This window comes from Aulonocara sp. 'chitande type north' Nkhata Bay, linkage group LG18 (genome assembly GCF_057382095.1).
Source record: "Aulonocara sp. 'chitande type north' Nkhata Bay isolate Kocher_YH1m ecotype deep benthic linkage group LG18, A_spYH_male_GT1.1, whole genome shotgun sequence".
Taxonomy (NCBI): Eukaryota; Metazoa; Chordata; class Actinopteri; order Cichliformes; family Cichlidae; genus Aulonocara; species Aulonocara sp. 'chitande type north' Nkhata Bay.
In genome coordinates, this window is record NC_141361.1 from 34,028,284 (window position 1) to 34,045,235 (window position 16,952).

Consider the following 16,952-nt stretch of genomic DNA (forward strand, 5'->3'; position numbering starts at 1 on the left):
AATCAAAACACCAGACAACCCCAAAACACTCCAACATGCAAAATAAACCAAAACATTGAAACTGACCCAGAACCGTGACAGAAACAATATAAAGTTATCATTGTCTAATATTAAAACGGTTTGATTATTTGAAACATGTAAGTCTAAGAAAATGCAGACAGCACTGTACATTCAAAGTCCAGGCAAAAGCTTTAGTTTGGAAGCAGAAATTAAAAAATTCCTTCACCAATAGTGAAATAGTTGTTGAGTTGTGCTCATCAGCAGAGACTCAGACTGACTGCATCATGTTGGTAATCTGTGTTTATTCAATGGACAGCAGTTATTTTCAAGGTTTTACCAACCTGTCTGGAAGTGATTGCAGTCAATCCAAGCTCCACAGATCCACCAGTGCAACTACCTTGTGAGTGAAAGTGGTCTACAGAGGTTGAGGGTGTTGCATGCTTAACCTCTGCGCAAGCAGTTGGAATGACTGGAACAAACAGAAAAACAAAAACCCAAATCGGTGCTGGGAAGCCACTATTTTTCTCCCAGTAGTCTAGCGTGACTGGGCCATTATATAGGGATGATGGTAAGCTGAACTAATGCTGTGCTATATCCCACTGGACGGCTCTAAAAGAACACACGTAGTTTCCAAGTCTTATTTCAAAAGACGCCTCTCCAGTCAACATTTTTTGTTCTGCCTACCTTCAGCTTTCTTTACCCACCAGTTGGGGCCATTACACATATAATACTCAGTTTGTCTGGTTCTGCTTGGAGGGACAGAATGTAACAAGTCCCTTTACTGACAGAGAGCTTTGACTAAGATGAATAAGACTATTAATAATTATAGTTTTAAGAAGTTCCCAAAGGAGACTGCCAAGCTGTTAAACAATGAGGCTCAAAGTGACTGTGCTCCCATCTGACTAACTGCTGGGGTTTATTATGAGACTGTATAATCAGGTTAAATACTTATGAATCTTCTTTGCAAATATAACAGCACTGTTGGGAGATTTGTTAAAACAGATTTGCAATTCTATCATTCGTTTCTCCAGGACAGTGCATTACGAAGGCGGAGCCGTGTCCTGTCATGCCAGGTCACTGTGGAGGCTGGAGACACTGCGAGTCGTGTGAGTATAAACAACATACATGTGCTCTGCATACGTTTACAAACAGGTTAATGCAAAATAAAAACACATGTAAAACACATACAAAACCCAATGTAATACTAGTGTCAGTCACAAGACACGATAAAGGAAGACAAAGGAAAGTTGTGATAGTTGCGTCAGGCGGAGAGATTGAGCTGGAAAGGGTGTGCAGCAGGTTAGATAGAAACATGTTAACAAGTGAAGAGACTGTGTTGAGAAGATGAAAACAGTATTTAAGGAACTGATGAATGTAGAAAATAAGAGAGAGAGAGATGGATTGAGGAGAGCTAGTGAATCAGGAAGTGCAGAGGCTTAGAAAGGAGGGAGTGAGGGCAGTTGATTGATGACATACCTGTGGCAGCATGGAGACGTGTAGGAGAGAGGGAAGTAAACTTTTTAACCAGACTGTTAAACACAGTTTTGGAGAGTGAGAGGATATACTGGTGAGCCATAAGATGAATGCATGTGAAAGAGCTGTTGAAACTAGGTTAAGAAGAAAGGTGATGATCAGTGAGCAGCAATATGGTTGCAAGCTGAGAAAGAGCACTACAGACGGGATATTAGCTTTGAGAGTGTAGATAGAGAAGTGTGGAGAAGGTCAGATGGAATTACACCTTCTCTTTGTGGATCCAGACAAAGCATATGATAAGGAGCTAAGTGAGAAACTGTGGTAGTGTATGAGGAACTCAAGAATGGCAGGGAAGACTTTGCCAAAAGTATTCACTGGTCTGCCTTTGCACACATATGAACTTAAATGATACGCATGTGCAGGCTATGCAAAGATGCCCCTCAGACAATCCAACACATGACTGCAGGGTGCAAGATGCTAGCAGGCAGGACATACATGGAATGCCATAATGCCATAAAAGTGGCTGGCATCGTATCCAGGAACATCTGTGCTGAATGTGGCCTGGAAGTCCAGAGGTCAAAAAGGGATCATCCCAGATCCTGTGGGTCTTCCAGATACAGACAAACTGGTGATGACTAAGAAACTGTCCACAGTGGTGGACAAGCAGGTGTGTGGGGACACCTGTCACTCACAGTGGCAACTTTAACCACTGACATGTTGGAAATGTAATAATTTATTTCAACATATGTATATGTATGTACAAAAAGAAATGTTTACATTATATGTTATATTTAGTATTTCGATCTATGGCTCAATGACTAAATAATACTGTATAGTGCAGGTTTAAAGGCACTGAAACCATTGATGTTCTGTATGTCTAATTCCTCATAACATGCACTATTAAATCAGTCAGGTTCCTTGACTTTTTTTGGATTTCTGTCAATATGTCCAGGTGGAGTGGGAGTCATATCCGTTGGGGTCAGCCATTCAGACTGAGACATGTGACCACAGGGAAGTATCTGAGCATGGTAGAAGACAAGTCTCTGTTGCTGATGGACAAAGAGAAAGCTGATGTCAAGTCTACAGCCTTCTGCTTCAGGTCTTCCAAGGTATAGAGTTAGTGACATCAGTAGCAGTGCTGTCTGTGAAGGCCATAATCTATGAAATCATTGTGTTTTGAATGAAGGAAATTCTCTGTGTTTTTATAGGCTCACTTGTCTAAGTGAATTTTCCTCTTTGTTTCTCCTTCAGGAAAAGCTGGACCTGGGTGTGAGGAAGGACGTGGATGGGATGGGGACTCCTGACATAAAGTATGGTGACTCTGTGTGTTACATTCAACATGTTGACACCTGTCTGTGGCTTACTTACCAGACTGTTGATGCCAAGTGTGCACGCATGGGTGGAGTACAGAGAAAGGTACCATATCGCACCAAACCATAACTTCACCTATTACAACTTTATAAATACTTGTGTCTGTAAATATGGTCCATGGTGAGGTTGTGGACTTTCATTATGCTAGAGTTAACGTAAAATTAAGATGAATGTAAAATTCATGCACTTCTTGCACAGTCAGAATGGGGAAAAGTTTTTCAATTAAAAAGGGGGATGAGCTGTGTTTTCATCGACCCAATAGCGTTGGATTTACCTCAGATACTTTGAATCTGCTGCATTATTTGGACAATGACACCATTTTTAAATGTTATTAGTTTTTACTTTTTGTACACAACCACATTAGATTTTAAATCAAACATTTCAAATGTAATTGAAGTGAAAATTTCAGGCTTAATTTATTAACACCATTGTAATAAAAATATTTGTGGGTCTTTCACTAACTGCAAATGAAGCTGACTTGGTGACTGACTTGACCAATGAAGAATATCTATCTTTGTCTTCTTCTTTCTTGGGTTGCCTTTGCAGTATGTGTTTGGCCATTAGCCATTTACTCTGCTGTACAAGCAGTTTTGTGGTATTTGGCTGAATCTGTGCAGAGTAGACACCTCTGCACTTCAGAAATCATTCTGATTCTTGTGTCATACCATCAAGAAACATTGTTGACATGGTTCCACTGACAGCCAACGCAGAGGGAAACCTTGAAAAATTAACAACACATAATAACAACATATAAGTATTTATATGTTTAACATATTAGTCCGGGTCTCTGTGGCAATAGTTAGTGAAAATGAAAGAACTGTCACTAATTCTAAAAGCTGCTGGATGCTGTAAAAGACTTTACTTTTTTCACTAATGGAACTGTTTTTGTGCAAATTTCCTATAAATATTCTGAAGATTCCTCATGTATCCAATCAATGCATCACCCATCAACTGCAAAGCAACTTCCTCTGTTACTGAGCAATCTTAATACATTTCTGAATCTGCTGAACCTGGAGAAACTTTGTTTCTTATTTAGGCAATCATGCACCATGAGGGGCACATGGACGATGGGCTGACACTATCGCGATCACAGCACGAAGAGAGCCGCACTGCAAGGGTCATCCGCAGTACTGTCTTCCTGTTCAACTGCTTCATCAGGTGCAGCGAGTAGTGATTTTCAAGTATGCATGTTACACTTGCCTGTAAGTTACTGTGGCATCATTATAAAGAGAAAAATGGAAATCACTGGGTTGAATAACAATCAATCAATCAATCAATCAAAGCTTCATTCGCCACATGCAGGTTGCCCTGCAGTGAAATGGGACCCCCCCCCGATCTTACACACACAACACAGACATTACATGGGGATACAAGTCAGAGATTGGTAGCGTTACAGAAAAACACTGAAATGTACACTACAATGAGAAAGTACAAGAGGAAAAAAAGAGACCTCTACTCATGCTGTGCTTCCATGGTAGGACAGCATGAGAACAGGAAACAAAAAAAAACAAAACAGCACCAACATGAATAACATTAATATGTAGAAGGTCTATAACTTTTTAACTTCAAATCTTACCTCAGTTGTGAAACTCAGGTAAGGTTTTGTGAAACTGTTTTCACCGTGAACTGTTTTACTTTGTATTCGTATATCAATTACTCCCAAATACAACATTTGTTGTCACATTTAGACAACATATTCAAATGAGAAAAAGTGCAATAAGATGACAAAGTTCAGTTCATTTGTAAAAATTTATAGGACAGTGGTGACAAATTCATTTTCACAAAGGGCCAAACTAGGAAATAAGAATCAAATTAAGGGCTTAACATAGAGTACTGTCCAAAAGTCCTGAGCCACGTCTCATTTCTTTATGTTTTGCTTTGAAAATGGAAAATTTGTGTAGCGTCGTACAGTTTGCACTAGCACTGGGTAATTTGCCATCAGGTGGCAGAGGAGCCTACATTACACTGCTCACCCTCTGTAATGTATAATGTGTAGCCCAAAGGTGCACAATGAAAGCTCATGTTTGAAACACTAACGTAGAGTGTGATGTGACTGCAAATGTGGTCACATTGCACTCTGATGTAAAAATCAATCCAACAATCTCTCATGATTAGTGTATTATTATTATTATTATTATTATTATTATTTTATTTTATTTTTTGCCTGTCCTGTTTGGCTCTTTTGCCATCAGAATTATTGTCTAAAGGCAAAGAAAGATGCCCAACGGATTTACTTTACCAAATTGACCATCCCAGCCTTGCCGTAATGGTCCATTTGATTCACCTTTTATTGTTTATTTTATTTTCACTTACTGAATACGGGACAGACTTGACTGGGGGAAAGAAAGAGGGAAAGAGAAACAGCTGAGAAGAGGGACGGGGGAGAAGGGCAAAAGACAAAAACCAACAGAATGATCAGAAAAAAAAATGCATATATCGATCACCTGGATCACCTGCTGAGAAAGAAAAAAGAAAACAAGCAGAAGAGAACAAGAGTAATAGAATAAACAACATCACAATGATATATGGGAATATGACAGTAAATACTAAATATTAAACATTATTGTGCAGCACATAAGATCAACAGAACACAGTGTGCTTTGAGGTAGGAGCCAAAAAGGGTGTAGTTTGTGGGTGTGATCACCCGTGTGTACACCTGTGAGCATGGACGCGCTTGCTTTTTTAAAAGGTTCCTTCATGTAATGATCTGCTAGAGGGTGTGGGGGGGCCACAGCCCCGTCCTCCAGGGCATGAAGCAGGTATGGAGGAGATCAAAACTCCAGACATCCAGAGGCCCCCAGAACACAAGAGACCAAGGAAGACCACCAGAGGGGCAGCCGCGCCACTGTCCCAGAAAGAGCTGAGGAGAGTCCCAGATGAGGGCTCACCCAGCAGCCGCGGAGCAGAAGCCAGGGGGAGTTGCAGTGACGCGCCCGTGAGCTCCGCCGGCAGCCAGCTGTGCCTGAGTGACCTCCGAAGTGGCCCGAGCGAGCCCCAGGCTCCAGGCCCCGATAAGCGGCCGCCAAGGAGTGAGCCGGTGTGTACCCGGACGCCCATCCCTGGACACAAAGAACCACCAACGCACCGATGTCTGAGGGCGTCTGCCACTGGCAGGGGAAGTGGTGGGGGGAGATAGGCCTCCAAACCTTGGAGGGCCTGAGATGTCCCCAGAGAGGTGGCGTCTGATACCCAACCTGACATATAGACACAGACATACAGGCACACACATATGCAAACATCCATTCCCACCCTCATGCTCTCATATGCACTTACTCCACACTCACCCAACGTGGAGACAGACATAGAGAGACGCTGTGCACACGATCATGATTAGTGTATTAGTGTATTTCGATCTTGTTTACACAAACATTCTCATTCTGCACCCAGCGAGGCCCCTCCCCCATCTCGCATATTCTGGCCACTTGTCTGTTACAGACCGCTCGTCAGACGTTGCAAACTGGTTCTGAGACAGGTGAGAACCTGGCCTGCTGGAGCTCTCTCTGCTCTTCAGGACTGTTTTGAGCACACTGACTGGGACATGTTCAGGGAGGCTGCTACAAATAGCGATTGCACCAACTTGGAGGAGTACACATCATCTGTGACCAGCAACATTGCAAGTGGATTGATCATGTCACGGACTTCATCACTATCATAATACCAGACCAGAAAATGTGGACCACTGCAGAGGTGCGTGTGCTGTTAAAGACTCGAGACTCCGCCTTCAAAACAGGTGACAAGGTGGCCCGGGGAACAGTGAGGGCCAAACTGCCTCGAGCCATCAGAGCAGCGAAATGCGCGCATGGCTGAAGAATCCACAGCCACTTCCAGGACAGTGGTGATACGCGGCGCATGTGGCAGGGCATCCAGGGCATCACCAACTACAAGTAGACGACACCTGCCTGTGATAGTGACGCCTCCCTACCAGATGCACTGAGCAACTTCTATGCACGGTTTGATGCTCAGAACAGCGTGATGGTGAGGAAGATCACCCCACCTCACAACGACCAGGTTCTGACCTCGTCTGATGTGAGAACTCTTCAAAGAGTTAACCCATGGAAGACTGCTGGTCCAGATAACATCCCTGGAAGAGTGCTCAGAGAATGTGCAGACCAGCTGCTAGATGTCCTCACTGACATCTTCAACCTCTCTCATAGCACTGCTTTCATTCCAACGTGCCTCAAGGCCACCACCATCGTTCCTGTGCCAAAGAAGTCCTCAGTGTACTGCCTCAATAACTACCGTCCTGTTGCACTCACACCCATCATGATGAAGTGTTTCAAGAGACTTGTCATAAGGCACATTAGGACCCAGCTGCCACCCACATTGGACCCACTGCAGTTCACCTATTGTCCCACCTGATCAACAGATGATGCCATCGCCACCACCCTATATCTCGCCCTCACCCAACTGGAAAACAAAGACACATATGTGTGGATGCTGTACATAAATTTCAGTTCAGTATTCAGCACAATCATTCCTCAGCACCTGACTGGAAAACTGAGCCCGTTGGGCCTGAACACCCCCCTCTGCAACTGGATCCTGGACTTTCTGACAGAGAGACCTCAGACAGTCCATCTCCAGCACCACCACACTGAGCACTGGAGCCCCTCAGAGCTGTGTGCCCAGCCCACTGCTGTTTCCTCTGCTGACATGTCACTGTGCAGCAATGCACAGTTGGAACCACATCATCAAGTTCGCCAATGACACGACTGTGATGGGTCTCATCAGCACGAGCGACGAGTCAGCATACACAGAGGAAGTGTGACAGCTAACGGACTGGTGTAGAGTCAACAACCTGTCTCTGAATGTGGAGAAAACAAAAGAGATAATTGTTGACCTTAGGAGAGCACAGAGAAATCACTGTCCTCTTAACATCGATGGATCCGAGGTCATCAAGAGCACCATATTCCTTGGTGTCCACCTGGCGGAGAACCTCTCCTGGTCCCTCAAAACCAGCTCCTTAACCAAGAAGGCCCAACAGCGTCTCTACTTCCTGTGGAAGCTGATAAAAGCCCATTTCCCATTATCCATTCTCACCATGTTCTACAGAGGGACTATAGAGAGCGTCCTGAGCACCTGCATCTGCAGTTTTTTTTAAGGGTTTACTGCACACCATGTTGAAATATGTCAAGTTTTCAGCTAAGACCTCTTTTAAAATTGCCTTGTTGGTCCAAAAACACTATTTAATGTCTGTCAAACTGTCTGATCTTTGGCGTTTTTCATAGATTCAACTAAAGAAATGGAACCAAATATCACAAAATTTGTTTTGCAAACATACAGTTGAAATTTGTTAGTTGCCTGTTATGTACAGAAATAATACTGGGTCATTTTTTGAGTTTGATGCCTTTTTTATTCTTAAGTGATTTATAGGACAGTGTTAAGTGGATTAAGAAACAACTTTCCTCTGAAACTGGTGAGTTACAAGTTGAATGAAAAAGGTTCGGTTACTGTGGTGACTACCATCTGGTTACACCATGTGTCTTAGATTGTTAGGCCCAAGTACAATAACATAAGTTTTATCTGGATTCAGAAGCAGAAAATTAGAGGTCATCCAGGTCTTTATGTCTTCAGGACATTTTAAGTAATTGGTGCATGTTTACTGGTGTCATGGATAGATCAAGCTAGCTCTGTGGAAGTAATTAAGACTCCCCATATCCATGAACAAATTGTAGTCTATTAGATAGATATGATTCGAATCACTGCAGCGGAGTACCTTTAATACTTACAGCATGCTCAAATCACAGTAAATTATTATCGTCGACAGTGTTGAACCCTGCACTGAGGCCTAGAGGGACAAGCACAGAGATGAGTTCACTGTCACAAGAAGATCATTTGGCTTGTGGTGCATAGTCCATGAATAGAGATAGGTTGATCATATTTAAGATTGAAGCATTAAGTGGGAGGACTTTTTAAAGGAGGCTTGTAGGAATGGGGTCTAAAAGACAAGAAGTAATTGTTTAAGTTAACTCAAAAAGATCATTTGGAGAAAAAGAGTCTAAATAATGGATGAAGTCATTAATAGTTAAGGTTAAGAGTTATTTGCTTTAAGGTGCGTGTTTGAGAATTATACCAGGGAGTCAAGTACTTCTGATTTGAGGCTTTCTTTTACAGAGGATCCATAGTATTCAGATACAACAAACAGAACAGTTTTTTCATTTCAGGCTTTCAACTTTTTGAATTATAACTAGGGATGGGTATCGAAAACTGGTTCTTGTTGAGAACCGGTTCCCACTGTTTCAATCCCTTGGAATTGTTTGCCATTTTTGCAAACGATACCCTGACGTCACCACGTTGCGGAGTGTCATTTACCTGGCAGGAAACACGGCGGCTCAAACGCTCAAAAGTTTGATTATACTTTACGAGAATGGATGACAACAGGGCAACTTGCAATACTTGCAAAGTAGATATTTCATTTAAGGGAGGAAACACTACGAATATGCGAAAGCATTTGCTCACAAAACGCGTGATAACCTTGAATGTCATGTTTTTAATTCCGCTCCGGACTCGTGAATCTCAACCCAGCAGCAGCGGTAACGTTTGCACGTCCTCTCCCGTTAATGCGGCAGGTAAATAATCAACTAACAGTGCATATTATGTTAGCGCGATCTGCCTTATTACAAAACCTGCCATTACTGTGCGTTTAGGTGACCATGATGAGAGAGACAGAGTCTGGCTGGCTCAGACTGGCAGTTCTCGCTGCAGTCTACCGGTAGCATCTCCTTTCTAGTGATGCGCGAATCATGAACGAATCGTTCAATACTCGAGAATCACTTTACTGACTCATGAATCATGATTCACAAGCCCAACTGACTCACTGACTCATCCCTGTTGCTGTCAGCAGCAATATATCTAGCTTATAATTAAAATTGTGGAGAAAAACACAACATCCAGTATCGTAACAAAAACATTTTTGCTCTGAAGAAGAAGTTCACATCAAGACAATAGCTCCTCGGTTCACAGTAGCATCGCTCTGCTAACATGCTAACAGCACATTTGAGCTACTCACCCCCTCCCTTCTGTGCTGAATCATAGAGCGAACGAATCACTCACTCACTCACTAACCCCCTCCCTCCTGTGCTGAATCGTAAGCCTAAGCGAATCACTCAGGACTCACTAACCCCCTCCCTCCTCTGCTGAATCGTCAGCGTAAGCGAATCACTCAGGACTCACTAACCCCCTCCCTCCTCTGCTGAATCGTAAGCCTAAGCGAATCACTCAGGATTAACTAACCCCCTCCCTCCTGTGCTGAATCATAGAGCGAACAAATCCCTCACTCACTCACTCACTCACTCACCCCCTCCCTCCTGGCTCACAGCTCCTTCTTCTTCTTGGTTGGCAACCAATGTTAAGGCACATTACCGCCCCCTGGCTCACAGCTCAGTGGACATTTAGATGAGAAAACATATATTTGACACATTTAAGGAAAATACTAATAAAATAAAAATAAACAAAATAAATGTTTATTAAGCAATTTTGATAGGAAATTTGTTAATTTTAGAAATGTTTTTGCTCTTTTTTGCTCTATAAAATAGTTGTTTTCTTTTAGAATCATTCATCTTAGCAGGGGGATTTACATGAAAAGAGAAACAAATTAAGTTTGAGTGAAAATGTAAATTTTTTGAACTCTCTGGTCAACTGACTCAGTGAATCAAATGACCCAAAAATCCGATTCACTTTGGTGAGTGACTCATTAAAACTCGATTCAGTAAAAAGAATCAAATTTACCATCACTACTCCTTTCAGGCCAGGATAGACGAATGTCACCGAGCAGTGATTAAGTTTGTGGTAAAAGGCTTGCACCATTTGCCACAGCAGATCCCCCCGATTTTTGGTAAGTGAATGTGTTTAATTGTAGGCAGGGACATTACTGGATATTCTTGTGTAATTGCTACAGAATAATTTATGTTATACTTTGTTATTGCTACAGAAGAATATTTATTTTATTATTTTACATTTGCAATTTTTTTTCCTGGGGTCCCTGTGACACCCCATTGAAGAGCCGTAGGCTGTGGATCTCTTAAGATCTCACTGCTGGGTTTGTAAGGCCATGTTTGTCATGAACCGAAGTTCAGCGCACAAGCTGGACCCAGAAGCAGAGCCAACACACACAGGAGTACGAGAAAATAAACTTTATTTTAACTGAAGGTGTCCCGGGAGGGTAGAAGGAAAACACGCGTGAAACTAGAGAAACCAAGGGACCGGGAGATGAGTCGCGCAGGAACGCCGAAAACGGGACTGTGGGAGGCTGCAACAGAAAAAGGAAAAGAATTATTGGGGCGCGGGGAAATAGCAGCATACGTGGGGGTGGGCGTGGGCATCCCATCAGCTCCTCGGACGGCGGGCCGCGGACCATGACAATGTTACTCCTAAATTTCTATCTTGTTCAAAGAGAAGATATAAAACAAAGTTCTAAGCTATTCGACCTTTTTAAAAAAGAATCGCTAAGAGAATCGATAAAGAATCTAATCGTTAAACAGAATCGAAAATGGAATCGGAATCGTGAAAATCTTATCAATATCCATCCCTAATTATAACTCTGTTGTTCTGTGGTTGATTAATAAGCTGGAGTTGATGATTGCTGCTACTCCCCCTCCTGGTGTTGATTCACTTAAGCTGACAAAATCATCCTGCAGTAACAAACTTTTTGTAAGGCGGAATAAATCAATGTTATTTATTAACAGGGTTTTAGAAGAGAGAGACCTAATGTTTGATAACCAACATTTGTATTTATACAGGACAAAAGTCATAAAGTGCTTTACAATACAAAGTAAAATGCAAGAATTAAAACAGTTTAAATTCATAAAACTAAATAAAGCCAATCCTACACAATTCCACTTGCTTCTTTTAGAAGCTTTCAACACTTTCCATAGATCGTGAGTCCAATGGAAGCAAGTTTTGAAACCTGGTGTCCCGGGTGTCTACAACTCCAAAAGCACAGTCTCCTCTTCTCTGTAACTTAGACAAACAGCCAACAACAAGTGATCAGCTGATCTCAGAGACATGGCAGTTACCTATGAATGAAGAAATTTACTAATATAGTGATGTATCTGACCATGAACGGCTCTGAAAATGATCACCAGAACTTTAAGAGAAGCTATTGTAAAAAACATCTGATTTTTCTATCGATTAAAAAAAAAGATAAAGTAAAAAGGATGTTCATTTAATGGAAAATGTTAAAAACCAATAACAGGCAGCTTAAACCATTTGTCATATTCTTCATATTCTTTAATGTTAAATTGTGCTGCTTTAATGTCACATTGTGCATTATCAATGAAGAAAAAAAAACACTTTAAAATAAACCGGTGTTAAATATGATATGAAAACATGTTACTACGTTCATGTTATTGTGTTACTAAAATGATGAATTAACATCTGAAAACCTAATAAATTGCAACTGAAAAGTGCGGTGCATTGTGCTGTTTGACAACTTATGACGACCGCTTCGATAAAAGTTAAAATCTAAAATAACAGAATAATATATCATCCAGCCATTTTCTTCCGCATATCTGAAGTCAGGTCGGTTTATAATACAGCTCTGTATCACTTTTAAGATAAAAGTCTAGATGTTAAGTCTTTTTACACTCTCTCAGATGAGAGATAAGCCAGGTCCACTTCAATCCTTTTCAATCCCACCTCTCTCGACAGTACCTTGTATGTAACTGTTGATTTTCTGTATGCAATATTGGACCAGTGTAAAGAAAATTATATCCAGAGCGAGAACTGAAGAAATTATTCGTATTGCATTTTATTAACAAAGAAGTAGAAATTTGTGATTTACTTTTTTGGGCATAGAATTTTATTTTGCAAATTTTCACTTGTCTTAGTATACCTGACAGAACAACTGCACTGAAAGTTGATTTAAGATACACAAAACAATCAATATAAAGTTGTATTAACTTATTTGTTCCTCCCTGATTTATTTTGGTGTAATACATTTACCTGTTTCATAAAATGTAAATAGAGCCTAAGTAAATGTAAAATGTACTTTATTATTCTTTTACAACTCTTTTGTAATTAAGTAAAATTAAAAGAAACGGGCCCACACCTGGGGGGGCTTGATATGTTCCAAGAGAATGAGACACAGACACTAATATGTGTTTCCACCGTCATGCACACATATACAAAGACTCACGCACTCACCCAACATGGAGACACACAAAAATGAACGTGGTACACTAAGACCCCATGCCTCACTCCGCCCACCCATATGTGGTGTTGATGCATGCTGTTCTAAAATGCATTTTAAGCAGGCGAGTAGCATGGTGCCAAAAACCTTCTGCCAGACAACACTTGGTGTCAGCACGGCCCCTCCCTAGAACACATATTGTCTACATATATTTAAAAATGAGAGGTGGGCACCAGCACCAGAGGTGAGGCTGAATAAACAGACCGTCCTCTGGACGCCCTTCAGTGTGCCAAACCCCCGAGGCCCAATATGAATGTGTAATGAGAGTGTAAGTAATACAAATGTCTAAGTTGTGGAATAAAACTGAGGCGCAGGTGGCCAGGAGGGGACAGAGGAGGAATGTCTCCCCTACACCTCAGTAACACACCTGTGCCTCAATGGAGGATCCAAGGAAGGAGGGAGGCAACTGGGGATGGGGACGGGGGGGGGGATCTACCAAGGGCAGGGGCCCCAGGCCCAACCACACCCACCCCAACATTCAGTCATACACTGCATAGGACAATAGACACTGAGGCTGAGTTCATCCTCCACCTCTGCTACATCTTCTCCACCTGCAGAGTGGACTCCTCAAGAGCAGAGGCCACCAGCAAAAGATGGTAAAAACCTTGATTCATTAACCTGTATAGAGCACTCTATGTTGTATTTTGTATTGTATTAATTGTAGACATTGGGATGTCATTTCATGTTATTTCTAATCTATTTAAAATCTTTTAAACATATCTGAGACCAGAGACTTTGGTCTAAGCTGACTGATAAATCTGCCTCCCATTTTGCAATAGGAGGGCATATTGATTCATCTATTTTGGAGAGTGTCCAGTATATTTTAGACAACTGACCATCATCTTTGTAACAATGGTATAAGATTCAGAATTCGGAGTGTAAACTGGAATCATGCATTCAGTGGGTTAAGGGATTGGAGACTACAGGGACTGTGGGATTTGACTCCACTCTGGAAATCAAGAAGAAAAAGCCACAGGATGCTGGAGAAGGAAGAATATTGCAACGAGTGCAGGGAGAAGTTGAAATAGGTTCTGGGTGATAGGGAAGAGTTACCAAATGACTGGGAAAGTAAGGCTGAAGTGCTGAGGGGAACTGCCAAGATGATAAGTATGTTAAGAACCTACACATTGGACGCATAGACAAATGCTTTGTCACATGTTCATTCAACGTAGTCAGTAGACATTTGAATAGAATCTTGGTACAAGTAGAAGTTCAGCCCTACATCAGTTAAGTAGAATGTTGTTCCTGGCTGTTATGGACCCACCAGTTACTATAATACCATCTGGGACCACAGCTATCGAGGAGAATGTTCACCTGTGGATTACTGTCAGTCATGTTGTTGAGATCAGGTTTCTGTGAAACTTGGACGATCTGTTGCTCTTCTTCTTTTTGTACGTGAAAACAACAAGCCGAGCTGGATTCTACAGAGTCTCCAAACCCCTCTCCACCCCTCTGTAACAGTGTTGTCATTTAATGCAATTTGTTTTATACTTTATGGGGCTATTATATGCTGAATGTGTATTTTTACAATATCAGGTCTACTTATAAGACATTTCAATTGATGCCCTACATCTTAACCCTCTCAAGGCAGGCGTTGCCGATTTGCAACAGTTAAAAACTAACAACCCGATTACCCCACATACATATTTTTTTTGTTTTTTTTGTTTTTTTTTTACTCAGAAGTACGACTGCAGGACTTGGTTGTGCATTAGCAACAAAAAGTTTAATTTGAGCCTGAGAGGGTTAAACAATAATTCCAGAAAATGAGTTTGAGCTGTACTACATCAAAGAAAAACACAGCACAAAGGACGTGTTAACGAATGATCAGCTCACACTGACAAGCTTGTCACGGTCAACTAACCCCGAAACAGCCTTAACACAGACTCTGCAACCCCATAGGATTACTAATCTGATTAGACAGCTGAGAGATTTCTTTTCCAACCCCTCAGTCTCTCGTGTGTGAGGTTTCAGTCAGACATGTCACTTGGTCATGCTTTGATGTCTGTTTCAAAAAGCTAACACGGTGAATATGCTCAGTGTAAAGCTCCACAACAGGACTTTGCCAACTAGTTGATGTCACGATGGCCAAAACCATATTTAAACATTTTTTCTTTATTGTTTGTCAGCTGTAATCCACAGACATATCGTCACACTGAGAAAAACCCACCTGTATTAACATGCTTCATTCCATTTTCATCCAAATCAATAAAGGTCTGACTTCTGGATCCTTGTGAACGACTCTTCTTCCAAGTCTTCCTCTCTTTTCATTTTGGGAATTGAGATAATCTTTAAAATTGCAGGTTAATTTCTGGGGTCATCTAGAAGACAAGGATGCAAAAAATGAAGGAATCCTTCAGACAATCTTTCTGTCTTTCTGTGTTTATGACTTCAACACAAGAGAAACATCAAATCAGTGATTAGGCTGAGGAGAGGGATCGGCACATTTTAGTTTCTTTCTCATTTGCATCTACATTCACACTCTTGCAGCAGAACATGCTAAACTTGCGTAACACAAGGTGACATTTTCCGCTTCTCTAGTTTATAGCATGACTGACATCCTCCATTCTGTATTTCCCAGGGGTCTGGACATACTAAGAAAGAAAGGAAGGAGCTTTACTTTGGATCTGCCAATAGACTCAGTTAGCCTGAGCCTCCAGGATCTAATAGGTTATTTCCAACCGCCTGGAGATCACCTAGAACATGAAGACAAACAGAACCGACTGCGAGCTCTGAAGAACCGTCAGAACCTCTTTCAGGAAGAGGTAGGGTGCACTTGGACATATGTGTGTTTACAAACTAACTTCAGATCATTTTTAACAGTTTTTGCTTCCAATTTTAAAGATTTAGTCTAATATATTTATATATTCTGCCTCAGTACATACATACAGTACATCCACCCCCAGTGAATTTTGTAGTGGTTTATTTCTAATGATGGAACATGTTGGAATATTTAATGTCTAAAATGTTATTTTAAGAAGAAAAAGAAAAGATGAATCAATTACTTTACTGTATACACGAATTGTTTTCTTTTAATGACACAATCCATGTCTGTGAAACTGTTGCTCAAAGAACTGCCAATTATATCATGTTTGCTTTCACATTGTGTCCATAGTGGCTGAAAATATTCACAGTGGCCCAAACCATTTCTCTACTAACTTGTAAACATGCGTTTTGCTCCTGTTTACTTGGAGAGAAATTGACACACTTCGAGCTTCCAGTGGCCATTAGAGGAAATGCAGTTTTTTTGGCACGTCTGTGTTTTTCAACTCAGATATTAGCTTGGTCACATTATCTATATCCAAATCCATAGAATGATTTAACGGCATTCAATTTGCTTTTATTTCCTAACTTTTCTGTGACTACACTCTGTTTTGTAGAGCTCATTTCAGGTGAATAAAGTAAAAACAACAGTTTTCATATTTCTAGGGGATGATCAGCCTGGTCTTGGAGTGCATTGATCGGCTTCATGTCTACAGTAGTGCAGCTCATTTTGCGGAGGCAGTTGGAAAGGAGGCTGGAGAGGCCTGGAGCGCCATTCTCAACTCCCTCTACCAGCTACTGGGTAAACAAGCGCACAGACAGAAGCACAGAAAAGATGCAATAACTCAAATTGTAATTCCACTCACCTAAAACTACATATTAGACCTGAAGACAATCAGGTTATTTTAAGAGATGACAAATGCTCAGAGATTCATTCAGAAAGGGATCAGAGGACAGAGACAGGTGACATGTGGGCTCAGTAAGAGTTTTCTATGTTACTGTTGTTACACCTCTTGATATCATGTCACTTCTCTCAACTTATTTTCATCTTTCTAGCTGCACTCATCAGAGGGAACAGGAAGAACTGTGCCCAGTTCTCTGGTTCACTGGACTGGCTCATTAGCAGACTGGAGCGACTGGAGGCTTGCTCTGGTAGGTTAGC

The 16,952-nt window shown here is 41.4% G+C and overlaps 1 protein-coding gene across 6 annotated transcripts in view; it reads left to right on the forward strand.

Moving 5' to 3' along the window:
• LOC147309048 (ryanodine receptor 2-like) overlaps window positions 1–16,952 on the forward strand; it is a 319,734-nt gene that overhangs the window by 101,840 nt on the left and 200,942 nt on the right. For all 6 annotated transcript variants that reach the window (XM_086273380.1, XM_086273384.1, XM_086273382.1 and 3 more), the window contains exons 9-15: window positions 1,032–1,106; window positions 2,426–2,582; window positions 2,725–2,889; window positions 3,881–4,002; window positions 15,609–15,792; window positions 16,457–16,592; window positions 16,847–16,942. In XM_086273380.1, coding sequence (XP_086129506.1) covers window positions 1,032–1,106; window positions 2,426–2,582; window positions 2,725–2,889; window positions 3,881–4,002; window positions 15,609–15,792; window positions 16,457–16,592; window positions 16,847–16,942 — 935 coding nt within the window. The remainder of the gene's footprint in view (window positions 1–1,031; window positions 1,107–2,425; window positions 2,583–2,724; window positions 2,890–3,880; window positions 4,003–15,608; window positions 15,793–16,456; window positions 16,593–16,846; window positions 16,943–16,952) is intronic.